The sequence below is a fragment of the Pogoniulus pusillus genome, chromosome 26, assembly GCF_015220805.1.
Source record: "Pogoniulus pusillus isolate bPogPus1 chromosome 26, bPogPus1.pri, whole genome shotgun sequence".
NCBI lineage: Eukaryota > Metazoa > Chordata > Aves > Piciformes > Lybiidae > Pogoniulus > Pogoniulus pusillus.
This window is the reverse complement of record NC_087289.1, coordinates 3,861,974-3,875,385: the sequence shown is the minus strand read 5'-3', so window position 1 is coordinate 3,875,385 and position 13,412 is coordinate 3,861,974. Positions and strand designations below refer to the sequence as shown.

Sequence of the window (13,412 nt, the reverse complement as noted above, 5' to 3'; positions counted from 1 at the left end):
AAAAATGGACAGCAATGAACTGCTGTTGCAGGGTTAATACTGTGCTCATGGGAAGATCATGGGTGAGCAAAACTCAAAAGGGGAAATTCCATGCAGCAAGTCTCAGGAAGGTCAGATTTTTGGCCATTTCCTCTTCAGAACTTTCTCATTTTCCTTGATACATACTTAAAATGGCTACAGAAAAGCAGTGATGAAGGCTTGTGAGAGTTGTGTTTTGACATGACTGCCATCTCTTGAAAATTGCTTTGCCTGCTTTCATTTGCCTGCAACCAGCAATAGAATAAGGAGACACAGTCTCAAGTTGTGCCAGGGGAAGTATAAGCTGGATGTTAGGAGGAAGTTCTTCACAGAGAGGGTGATTGGCATTGGAATGGGCTGCCCAGGGAGGTGGTGGAGTTGCTGTCCTTGGGGGTGTTGAAGAAAAGCCTGGATGAGGCACTTAGTGCCATGGTCTGGTTGACTGGCTAGGGCTGGGTGCTAGGTTGGACTGGATGAGCTTGGAACTAACTCCAAGATTCAGGAAATTAATGCTCATCAACTTTAAATCATGCTGGGGCTTTAGATGCATTTCAAGGTATAATTGGAGAAGGCAGAGAGCAGCACATGGATTGTGACTGCTGGAGCTGAGGCTGTTGACTTTTCTTCTCCTTGACTTGCTTCTCTGTCCAGTTTGCTTCCCCTTGTGAGTTGGGAGGCTAACATATTCATCTACACATTATGTAAGGGCTACTAAAGGGTTAACTTCTGTAAGTATTTGGGAAGAAAGATTAGGTTTTAATCTGGGTATCTGGCTTTGAAACCTACTTCCACCCTAAACTCTGAGTGTAGCTTAAAGCTGGTCACAGAATTGCTACAGCCTTGATTTTCAGCCCTGGGGAATCAGCAGTTTTTTACCTGAAGAGAAATGAAGTCTGGGGGGGCTTCTCACTCTAGGAAGTGAAGTGCAGGGCATACTCTGCCTGCTGAAGTTAAGGCATTTTTGAGTGCCTGTGTCTATACACCCCAAAATCACCAGCTCTTTTCTGAGCAACACCACACTGGGACTCAGGTGACCAAGGTTGTATTTCTGGCTGCACAACTGGCTTGCTGAGTAATGATGAGTAAGCCTATGACCTCCTGGTGCCTTACTTTTCCCACAGGTTAAGTGGGAGAGTAATTACCCTGTCTTCCTTTGTAGAGCACTTTGAGAGCTATGAATAAAAAAAAAGGCAGCTTAGATATCCTTACTTAGACATTATTAATTATTCTTTGGGTTCATTTGTATAATGTGGAAGTGCTTTCTTCATAAGAGCAGATGTCCTTCTCTTTGCATCAAATGTTCCTCAGTACTCTGCTACCAGCTCCTTTGGTGGAATATATCTTCTGAGGGGGGGGAAGTCAAACCTGTAGCTAACAGAGAAAATCTTCCTTGGCCCCATCTCTTTGTCCACTGATGAGGATTACAGGCCCAGTGGTAGAAAATAGAATCACAGAATCAGTCAGGGTTGGAAGGGACCACAAGGAGCAGCCAGTTCCAACCCCTCTGCCATGGCCAGGGATATCCTACCCTAGATCAGGCTGGCCACAGCCTCATCCAGCCTGGCCTTAAACACCTCCAGCCATGGGGCCTCAACCACCTCCCTGGGCAACCCATTCCAGGCTCTCACCGCTCTCATGCTCAACAACTTCCTCCTCATGTCCAGGCTGAATCTCCCCACCTCCAGCTTTGCTCCATTCCCCCCAGTCCTGTCACTCCCTGACAGCCTCAAAAGTCTTTCCCCAGGACTTTTTAGGCCCCCTTCAGATCCTGGAAGGCCACAAGAAGGTCACCTTGGAGCCTCCTCTTCTCCAGACTGCACAGCCCCAACTCTTTCAGTCTGTCCTCACAGCAGAGCTGCTGCAGCCCTCTGAGCATCCTCATTGCCCTTCTCTGGACACACTCCAGCATCTCCACATCCTTCTTGTACTGGAGGCTCCAGAACTGGACACAGTACTCCAGGTGGGGTCTCACCAGAGTGGTGCAGAGGGGGAGAATCACTTCCCTCAACTTGCTGGCCATACTTCTCCTGAGACAGCGAGATTCTGGTTGGCTTTCTGGACTGCAAGTGCACACTGCTGGTCATTGACAGATGTTTTGTGAGGAGAAACAGAAAGCTCACCCTAAAACCTCAGAAACAAACAGAAATAGAGCTCCAAATAATTTTGCTCATCCCTACTGCGAAATATTTTCTCTTGTAAGATTTTATGCTGTGGCTTTACACCAGTATCAAGCCATGAAGTTCAACATTTATAAACTACACCAACAGTTTCCAAGAGTTCATACATCATGTGGAAGAAACATAAACCACTCCAAAATTCCAGCTTCAGAAGGAAGCTAGGGAGAATTGGAGGTGCTTGAATCTCTTGAAACCCAACACAGCAGCTTCACCAAGATACCTCACTAAATTATGGGTTGCCCAGAAACTCTACTATGTTAACTAACTCCACTAATATTAACTTCAGAAAGTTGAAGCTTCGATGGTCTCTTGAAAATCATGTTCTCTTGGTTGTTGCTGTCTCACTCCTGGAAGGAGGTTGCTGGACTCACACATACAGCCCAGCTGCACCTGTATAAGAGCTGACCTTATATCAGTGCAAGCAGGTGGCACCTGCCTTTAAGGCTGTGCATGCTCTGTAGCAACCCTAGGTCTTGCTTTCCTCAGGAGCTTGTGTCTTTTCCCCAGTGGTAAGTCAAGCTCTAGTGGTGTGGGTTTAGTCCTTTACTTGCAGTAAAAGGTAGCTTCATGGGGTGATAAGCATTGCTATGTTCTAACAGTTGAGTTTGATGGGTTTCTTGTCCTTGTTTTCTGGTATGAAAAGTAGTTGTGGGGTTTTCTGGTTTGTTTGCTTTGTTGTGTTGCTTTTCTTCAGTGCCCTTGCTGTGAAGGTAACAAGAGGGAAAATGCAATGAAGAGCAGAAGCCTATCCTTAGAGTGAGGTAGTGGGAGCAAAAATGCCACCAGTTTATGCTGAGCTGGGCCAAGCACTCAGGGCTTTGTTTCCACCTGCACTAGGACTCTTGGATGCAGGGAAAAGCAATAGCAGTGTAAATGGGCTAAGGCTTGCAAAGGGCAAATGCTGTGCTTACCAGGCTGTTTTGTTTTGGGGTTGGGGTTGGTTGGTTATTTAGTTGGTTGGTGTGTCTTGCTTTTGCAAAGTTTAACGTTCCTGGCCTTTTGGGAAGCTGAAATTGAGCATTGTGTGGGTACAGCTACAGGGGCACATTGCTCTCATTGCCATACTTTGCAACGATCTTGCTCATTAGCATGATGGCAATTTGGATCACCTGGGATGCAGCCCCACAGGAGGCAGCAAGGCAATCAGCGTGCCCAAGGGTTCAGCCCACCAGGTGTGTCTGGGAAAGTGCTTTCACCTGGATTCTGGGCTGCCTTTGCTTCAGTGAAATAAATAGGATGGAGCAGAAGCAGATCTTGGTGGGAGTTCATTGCTGGCTGAAACCTTCCCTGGATTTCAGTGGTTCAGGGGCAGTGTTCCAGTGCTGTGAGGAAATCCTGTGCTCTTGGTGAGATGCTGCTTCTCAGAGAAGATTTAACCTGTTATTTCTTGATTCATAATCCATGGGGCCTTTGTGGCTGTGATGTCCTCTTCAGTTTGAAGTTTGATAGGAGCTGTAAATTCTTCTGTAGCTCTAACCTGGTGCAGTTAGTGCAGTCTGCTTTTGCTGCCTGAGAGTGATCTTAGCAGTTAATGCAAGGAATTAGATTGTGGAGAGCAAGGCAGACAAAACTTAGCACTATGCCTTGTCCTGTTACAGTCAGTAGTTTGGTGTCATAGGCTGTATTTGGGCTGTGTGGCTGTGGGAAAAAGTGATGTTCTTTAAATGGTTGTTAGCTTTTAAAAAACAGCTGATAGGAGTAACTGGAACAAAACTAAGTCCTGGTGTTTTGTGATGAATTTTAGGCACTTGAGGATTATTTTACTGATGCTAGAGCATTTACTGATGTGGGAAAAGACAACTAGCAAAATGTATGCACAGATCTTGCTTGGGCTTTGGCTGTTATTTTCTCATGGAGGAGCAAATTTGGGCTTGTTGTAGGCAGAGGCTGCTGTAGAGAACTGTTTGTTAAGGGAATTGGCACTAGGCTTAGGTTCTTCTGAAAACCAGAAGGAAGGAGCTAGTTTAGCTTGCATGCTGCTTTGTGCTGAGCCAGTTTTCTCACAGCCTGACAGCTATTTCCTACCCAATAGCAGGCTGCACCAGAGTGAAAAGCAATGCTTGCTACCTCTGTCATGTTGTAGTTTTCTCACAGCTGCCACACTGAGGTTAGCTACCTGCAGCCCTCATAGGAAATAGAACTGTATGTGTAACAAAGGTGTCACAGAGTGTTTAAGAGGTCTCTCAAGTTTTGCTTCCATCAAAGTATTAACCAGGGGATTTCTTTTACTTAGTACAGCAAAATGCAGCTTTCTGACCTCAGGTAAAATCTGTTAATGCTTTTGTTAGAAAAGGTAAGGCCAGGAGCTTGGTTTGGTACAGCAGTGAAGATAATGCTGCTGGAAAATGCCTCTCTCAAGAGAAATCTGTAGTTGTGTTTAGTGCAGGAATGCACTGCCCATGTCCTTAACTCCTTCCAACAGATGTTAGCTTCAGGAGTGTAGAGCAACAAACCTGGCTTCATCAGTCTGTGCAGCTAACATCTCCTTCCTCTTCTACGCTGTGGGCACGGTGGAAAATGCTTGTAGGTTTATGAAAAGACAAACAGCTTCTGCTTTGCTGCTGAATGGGACACGAGGGCCAGGACAGGCAGGGCTGGACCGAGTTGCTTTGCCTTCTTGAGATGCAGGACTTTGTGCAGTTGCAAAGCAAGGCTGGAGCGTGGCACGGCATGGAGGAATCTCATTGCACAGAGACTTTCCAAAGGAAAGGAGGTCTCCAAGGAAGGCCTGTTTTGTAATAGCTAGTTTTGGTGAAGTTAGTTCTTGTGTATGTAGTCATGGGCTTCTGTAGACAGTTGTGTTTTCCACCTTGGCAATGAATTTTTAAGAAGAGATGTTTAGTGTTCAATTCGAGGGCAGTTACAGCTTTGGAGAACCCACTCTATGGCTTCTCTGCTTATTCCTTGGAGGTTAGGACTGGGTGCAGAGCATTGAGAAGTTCCTGGGATTGCTCCAAAGTTTGTGGTGGCACTGATTCACAGCTTATATAGCAGGCTTTAGGTCAGATCTAGTCATGAACTTTTAAAGGCTATTGGGGGGGGGGGGTTGTTAATCATAAAAACGATGAGCAACTCAAGTGACACTTTCACCTATTTTCAGCATGCTCAGCCTATGGCTCTGGGAGCCAAAACCAGTCTGATTTCCACTATCTTAGCACAACTCTACTTTTTTTCAATGAGTGTGCTGTTCTGTGAGCATCAGATGCAAGGGAAGGTCTGCTTTTTGCAGACCAGAATCATCCTCAAAGCAAAGGGCCATACCAATTCAGTGAAGAGAGGTTCAGTCAGGGTTGGAAGGGACCACAAAGATCATTTGTTTCCAACCCTGAGTTAGATCCCTCTCTAAGAGGACTCAGAAATAGGAAAAAAAAAGAAAAAAGAGGAAAAGAACAACTATGGTGTGATTCTCCCTCTGAAACACTCTCTCTTAATTTTGGCAGCTTAATAAATTAGGGTCTTCCATGCAAATTGTTTAGGCTGTTGCGTTACACAGCACCAAAATGTGCCAAACCAAATGTTAGTCCAATTCTCTTTGGAATCCTTTTATAGCCCTGGCTTCTGCCACAGCTGTTCTCCTGGCAGGGAGCATGGTCATTCACTTGCACAGTGCTGAAACAACTCTTTTATACATCATATATATATATATATATATAAGTTTTGTAGGCTGCCTCTGTCCTTGTTGCAGGAAAGGTGGTACCTGCCTTGTACTCCAAGTTGAACCAAGTGTTTTGTCAACTGAAAATATATGTGAAGGATTCCTTCCACCACCACCACCCCCCTTTAGATCCCTGCAGTCACTGAGTATTTTGACATGGGTGTAAAAGCTGCTGTGTTTGAATTTAGAAATTGGCCAGTGGGATGAGAATGTGCAGCTGTGGAAGGCGTGAGAGCTCTGGCCTTGTCACCACTCCTCTTGAGTCCACCTATTTCTGTGGGAGCTTAAGGGGATAAAAATGGCCAAGGTAATTAGCAGATCTGGTGGAAATCAGTTGGTTGGTCTCAGAAGTTATTGGAGGTGAGAAGGTGGTAGGCAGGCAGCTATAATTTGATGTGACAAACCTGATTCCATAGAAAAAAGATGGGTTTGTTATCACTGTTCATGTTTTGGTGTCTCTGGGGTTTTTTTTTGTTTGTCATTAACACTTACCTCAGCTGCTGTGGCTAGGTATAGGAGAAGTAGCCTAAATCATCCAAAGGCATACTGCAGTCCAGAGAGACAGCCAGTCAGGGTCAGTGGGATCATGTACTGCTTAGATGCCTCACCTGCTGCAAAGTCTACTTGCTTTATGTGGAAAGCTGATTATTTAGGGGTAAAACAGACTTTTTTTGTTATGGTGCAGCATCCCAGTGGACTCTGGGGGGTAGTTAATTTATTGGGACGGGTGGCCAGATTCTCTTCTGTCTAAATACAGCATCTGCAGCAGAGTGGAATGTGTGTAGTACAGCTGTGAATGTTCCAGACATTCTGCGTGTCTCCTTTTTCACACAATAGCTTCTATTTATGGGTTTTCATCAAGTTGGGCTGTTATGCATTCAATGTATTTTTGTGTGTGTGGTTTTTCTTTCTTTTAATTGTTGTTGTTTTGCTTTTGTTTTGTTTGTTTGCTGTTGTTTTTTTAAGGTTTGTAGAAACTCCAAGTCACTTCTCCTGGAAGGAGAGCTACTACCGATCAGCCATGTCCCAGAGCTCACAGCCCAGGGAATTTCTCAATCCAGAGGTGCTCCAGCATATCTGGGACTTCCTGGAACAGTAAGTAGCCCCATACATGGAGCCTGTGGAGTACAGTGTTTTGGGACAGGACTCTCTTGCTGGGGGTTTTGGAGTCTTCTGATTTAAAGATGTAGATGTGAGTCTGTGGCTACTGACAGCTCTTGAGCTCTCAAGAGGTTTTACATCCAGGCTATGGGGAACAGATGCAGAGATGGGCACTGATGTTGTAGGCTGGATGTTAGGAGGAAGTTCTTCACAGAGAGAGTGATTGGCATTGGAATGGGCTGCCCAGGGAGGTGGTGGAGTCACCATCCCTTGAGGTCTTCAAGAAAAGACTGGATGAGGCACTCAGTGCCATGGTCTGGTTGACTGGATAGGGCTGGGTGCTAGGTTGGACTGGATGATCTTGGAGGTCTCTTCCAACCTGTTTGATTCTATGATTCTTTGATTACTGAGCTGACTGCTTTCCAGTGTGTGAGCAGTTAAGGTGGATGGTTGATATTTTCCTCTAAGGCAATGGGGTCATTATGTCCAGGCTGCATGTTTTCCTTCTGTGCTCACGCCAGGGAGGGGAAGGAGGTGGAGATGCTGTAGAGTTCATCCTGTCAGGTTCATTGAAGGAGATAAACTGACTCTGTTCCCATTCCTGACTTGCCATTACTGATGCTGAGACAGTTACTGGTATGGATAGGGCTGGGTGCTAGGTTGGACTGGATGATCTTGGAGGTCTCTTCTAGCCTGGTTGATTCTATGATAAATGAGTCCTGTCTTACAGAGCACTCTTGCCTTACTTTTCTTTGTTGGGCAAGTGAAATGTCCCTCCAGGCTTTGCCCTGGTTAGAGGCTGTTGTTAGTGTAGCTGGCAATGAGGTTCATCACTAATGAACTCACTTTGTCCTGAGACTGGGTCATGGTCATGCCTAAGTCCTGGGTGACTCTATCACAGGGAGAGGAGGCAGGAGAAAGTCTGGCCAATTTTAACTGCATCACTCTGTTCTTTGCAGGCCAATATGCTCAGTTCAGCCAATTGATTTAAACTTCATTGATGACCCATCTGAAAATGGCACTACAAACAAAATAGAGATTAGCATGGACTGCGTCCGGGTGCAGGACACAGAACTGAACGACCCCATGTGGGTGAGTAGTGGGGAAAAGCTTCCTTAACCCCTGGGGGCAGATGGGGATTTCCTTTTTTTTTTTTTTTGCAGGAACTAATCTTGCTTTGCTGCTCCAGGGTCATCTTGCCACACCTTGGTGGAGCAGCTGTGGGTGCTCTGTCTGACCAATAAAGTTCCTTCTTGCATTTCCCAGTGCGTCCCACCCACAGAAGCTGGTTTGGGAGCATTGCTCTGCCAAGCAACTGGTGATGGAGAGCAGTGGCTCTGTATGTGTGACTATACTGGCAGTTGTGTGGCCCATGGAAAGGCATTGTTCCTCTGTGCCTCCCCAGGGCTGTGAGGAGGAGCAAGCTGGCTCCTTACCTGCTGCTTCTGTCCTGCTGCAGCAATGGCAGGGGAGAGGGATGAAGCAGCTAAGCTGGCAGAAAAGATTAGGAGCCTCTTTGCACTTGCCTGAGTGCTCTGCTGTCTCCCTGCTTAGAGCTAGTTTATGTGGCCTTGGGGTTAAGGTAGTGCACTATAGCTGCAATATTGCTGGCCAAGGGCAGGGGTTCTTTGTTGCTTTATTTTTTCTTAAAGGCCATATATAAACAAAATCTTGGTTTCAGGCCATGGTTGGATGTTTTTCCTCCCAGGTCACCAGACAGGTAAAGCTAGAGAGTGTTTGTAAGCCACAGTCAGGATTTGTATCTCGCCAGTATGGCTCAAGACTGGAATGCAGATGAGGCACTGGTGATTGCTGGTTAATGGCCTTTGGCATGAACTGACCAGCTTTTTCTTAGCAACAGCATCTGGCTTCTTCACCACAACTCTTCTTGCAGGCTGAAGCAGGAGGTGTTTCAGGAGATTGAGCTGTTTGTGTCCTGTTTCTGTTTTTCCTGAGTTTTATATGCTTTGGGGTGAAAAGTCAGGTGTGGTTTGAAATCTGTATTGCTGTCTACAAATGTTCTTGTTCCTCTGTTTCCAACATGAGAAGTTGTGTTGATTAATTCCCTAGTTAATCAACCACTGTTTTTAATGTACCTGAAGATGGCTTGCTGGCAGTCTGCATCCTGACAATGTTCATAACCTGAAGGATCACATCTGCAAGGATAAAGCTTCCAGGTCATACTGGTTGCACTCCCCACTGATAGAGGGTTTGACCTGTTCCTGCTGCTCTGGGGTGATTGCATCCTCCCCAGCAATGTTCATGCAAGATTGCAAGGGCAAAAAGCCCAATTTGAGGTTGAATGTGCGCTCAGCTAATGTGGTGAAGCTTATCCAAGTGGCCAAGGAGAGGTGACTGACATCAAGTCTGACTAGCCTCTGATATGGCATTAAGGGTGGGCACAGCGGGGTGGTGTGCATGCCTTTGGTCAGCATCTGGATCTCAGCTTTTTCCAGTGCTGTTACAGCTTCCAGTGCACTTACAGCTTCTGCAAAATGGTCTCTGATAGTCCAAAGGATTCTCAGTGTTTAGAGGGCTCCTGATTTTCAAAGTGGGTGGTCATGTTCTGTCTAAACTACTCTGCCCTCTTTAAAACCACTCCCTGGTAATTTAAAGGTCTTCAGCAGAATCTTTGCTCCTTCCATCCTCAAACCTGGACTTGCTGCACTGAGGGTTAGAAAAACCTGCCCATGTCCAGTTCCTGTGGGCTGTCTGCTGATCACTGTGGTAGCTGACAGACTGATTTGAAGCTGTTATTTGGTCTCCCACTCTCATCTGTGATGCAGCAAAACACGAACAGAGAATCTTTTCCTCTTGTCCTCTCAGAGCACTGCTGAAGTGAGTGCCAGGGCTAGGACAGGAGATATGACAGTTTTTGCTATGTAGTTGCCTCTTACTTATTATGGGTTTGATCCCAGCCTTGCAGGAGGAATTTCTGGAAAGGCTGAGATGCACAGTGACTTCTTTAAGAAGTGTTCAACTGACACAAGAAGTCAAAAGGAAGGGGGGAGGGTGGTGGAAATTCCATCCCATCCTCGCCCTTACTGTAAGGCAGCAGCTCAGAGTGCATTAATGTATGTACATTAATAACTGCTCCAGTTTGTCTTCAGTGGAAGCCAGCACCTTCGCCCAGTTGAATGCTGGACAAAAGCCTTTACAAAGCCAAATATGCATCGCAAACCTGTGCAAACAGCCTGTCTTTTAAACCGAGGAAAGCTCTTTTTACTCCTCTTACCACCATCACCACCTCCCTATAAATTTGCAAACATCCCTGACAGGTGACAACTCCCCCTCGTAGAGCAGTCTGTGTTTGCTTTGCTGTTCCTGGGGCTCGCAGCCGCCGCAGCTTGCATTGGCAGAGAATGTGTAGCCTAGGGCAAGGTGTTTGCTGTTTGTCGGCTTTAATGTGAAATACCTTACAACCCTCTTCCCCTGCAGCTTCTCTTTTCCTTCGGATAGCTTCGGGGCAAGAGCTCCCTTTGCACCTGTCTCTCCTGTAACCTCAGCCATGTCACTTCTAGACACGAGGTGCTGCACGCAGCTGATTGCAGCAGAGAGTTGAAGAGGGCAGATAAACACAAAGGAATGCAGCAGAAGCAGAGGGGCCCTGGGAGATGAAGGGTGAGATCAAGGCAGAGTGCTCTTCGATATTAGATTTGTCTTAGGAAGAGAGCAAAGCCAGCTTTCCTCCAAAACCTACCACCATGGGAGTGCACCACTTTGGAATAGGTGCAAAGCAATTAAGACTCGAATATATTTAAAGCAGTTGTCTTTACAGCAGTCCCAAACAGTCTTTAACATCATCTCTGCAACTGATGGCTGAAAAGTTACATTTTCCAGACTTCAAAATGCATTCATCACTGATCCTAAGAGTTGTGTTGGTGAGAGTTATGATTTTTTATTACTTGAGTTTCGTTTGAGGGGGCTACTGTTGCTTGCTTAAAACAGAGCTGGCAGTGGGAAAGCAGCTACAGTGTTCAGAGTAGTGTCTGAAGAACGTGTCCCATTGATGGGCTGGGAGATGAGCATGAGTCCTGCCCTGTGAATACTTATTAGTGTTCATTGCTTTGAATGTGAGCTATTTGGAGAGGGAGCTGCAGAAGAAGGCTGACTGATGGAAGATCTCCTCTGGGATGAGCTACAGATCTCTCTTCCCAAGTCAAAATCTTGACGTTCTTATGCTGTTGTTTCTATGCCTGTGTCCCATATCAGTTTCTCTTACCCATTTCTTATGACTATGCTGGAATGAAGAGATGAAAAGGACAGGAAGAGGGTTTGTGGGTCTGGTTTAACATTAGACAGTCAGCAGCCTTCTCTGTCTGTGTGCCTTGTGACCATCTCTTTCACAATGTCCTGGGTGGCCCATATGTGAGGCTGCCAGCTGTGCCCTTTCCTCTTCCATGGCGCTGACCACAGGCAGACTGGGAAATCCCAGCAGAGAACTGCCTTTTTGCATAGCCAAGGTGAGAGATTGGTGGTTGCTGTGAGCACAGGGAACATTTATTCTCTGCCATGGCCCTGGTGTGGGAAGGAGCTGCCAATGGCCAGAAAGGTAAGTTGAATGTGCGTTATTGTGGGATAGGTTCACCAAAGAATAGGGTTCCCAGCCTCATCCCTCCCTGATCAAGGATCTAACCAGCGCCAATGGGGTCTGTGGTGGGGTGGTGGCCAGCTCCTTGCATTCAAGAGGAACACTGATCTGAAGGGCTGTATGCTAGGAACCAGGTAATGTTGTGGGTACTTTTCTGGCTGAATGGCCTGGAGCTATGGGAAGGAGGGGTCTGAGAGAGTGAGAGTGTGACAGTGCAATAATCCCTGCATTGTCCTGGAGCCCTCACAGGATGCTGTCACCGTGGTGTACCTGGTGCAAGTTTGCTTTCCCTTGCCATCTCTCAGAGGTCCTTTAAGCAGCTCAGCAATGATAATCTGGACCTAAAACTGCTTTTGGCTAAGGACTTCAGCAAGCAGATCCTATCATTATTTGAGGGGTGTGTGGAATCTGAAAATCTCACTCTACCTTCCCAGCACTATGTCTGGGGTGCTGGGTACCCTGCCTGCAGGAGTAGAAATGCTGTTCTCTGATGGAGCAGCTCATCCCCCTCCCCCTGTACATACCTTCCTTTCATGCCCCTGAGTAAGCCAGCCTCCCACAGCCCCTTGCCTAACCAGTTCAGTGGAATGCCTTTCCCCAGACAGTCGCCGTGGTCACAGTTGTCTTAACCTGGATCCATCTCTTTCCACAAAAGGGAGACAGAATTCCTTGCCTTTTTCTTGTTGTTGTTTGAGTTTTAATTTTTCTTTGTCTGTCCTCTTCTGCACATCACCATGGGGATTTGCTGTGTGGCTTAGCTAGGCAGCAATGAGCTCCCCACGGGGTAGGTTTCTGCCTTGGAATAGGTATGTGGATGCCTCGGACAGAACTGAGTCCTTTGGGGGTTGGGTCCTCAGCTCCACTGGCTGTGGGTATCCCAAGAATGATGGGCACAGAAATTTTGGAGGTGCAGCATGGTTTTAAAAGTGACTCTGTGACTTTGTCTTTTATGCACAAGGTTGGAGGAAAAACTAGGCTGTAGGAGGGAGTGAATGCAGCCCAGGTAGTCCTTGCACAAATAACACATCTCGGAGTTAGTATTTTATATTTTCAGATGAAAACAAAAATATTTGGGGTCTAGCCTGAGGTAGGCTCATGAAGGAGCCACTCCAGCCACTTTGTGTAAATCAGTGCTTCATATTTGGTGGCCATACACTGAATTCCTGGGTCCCTAGGAACCTATCACCTTCAGGTTGTGGTCTGGATCAGATATGCAATCATATGATGGACAGCCATTAATAAACCCCAGTCCAGAAGGAAGTCTGTTGTACCCTATCCAATGTTTTAATATTAAAAAATCAGACTCTGATCTCTGTTAACTTCTAATTGCTTGCTTAGAAACGTTTTTCTGGCTCAGGAGAAGACAATTCCACTTGCTGCAAGGTAAAATCTGAGAAAGCAGATGAAAGCTGGTGAAGAGGAAGTGGGATTGCAGGATCAAATCACAGTGATCTTGGAGGTGTTTTTCAACTTTAATGATTCTAATTCCAGCCTCCTACCCACCAGCTCCATTGGAGAATATTCCTGTGTACCAATAGTAAGGCAGGGACCTGGCATGGTAAGTGCAGTGTAGCTAGAGAGGTGCAGAACAGTGTCTCAGTGTAGGGGCTGACTAATGTGTGATATGTTTCCAGGGCCCTGGCAGGTGCTCTAGCCTTGTATTTAGTTGGGAAATGGGTTTGCACCTGGAGGATAAGACTGATTTGATAAGTATATGCAGCAACATGGCTTGTGTGGCCATCTGTTTCCATGCCTAAGTATTCCCAAATTGACCATAGAAAGGAAGGAAGGATTTTGCACAGCACAGGGATGTGATCAAAGATTTTATTACTGTCTCGTTTGTGCTTGAGAGAGTATGAGGCTTGCCAAG

The 13,412-nt window shown here is 46.3% G+C and overlaps 1 protein-coding gene across 17 annotated transcripts in view; it reads left to right on the top strand.

The window, feature by feature from the left end:
- TP63 (tumor protein p63) overlaps positions 1-13,412 on the top strand; it is a 176,752-nt gene that overhangs the window by 80,562 nt on the left and 82,778 nt on the right. For 13 of the 17 annotated variants that reach the window (XM_064165625.1, XM_064165626.1, XM_064165627.1 and 10 more), the window contains 2 exons: positions 6,817-6,945; positions 7,911-8,043. In XM_064165625.1, coding sequence (XP_064021695.1) covers positions 6,817-6,945; positions 7,911-8,043 — 262 coding nt within the window. Of the gene's footprint in view, positions 1-2,631; positions 2,705-3,466; positions 3,542-6,816; positions 6,946-7,910; positions 8,044-13,412 lie in introns of those variants that run through there. The other 4 variants (XM_064165637.1, XM_064165624.1, XM_064165639.1 and 1 more) reach the window with 2 other exon arrangements.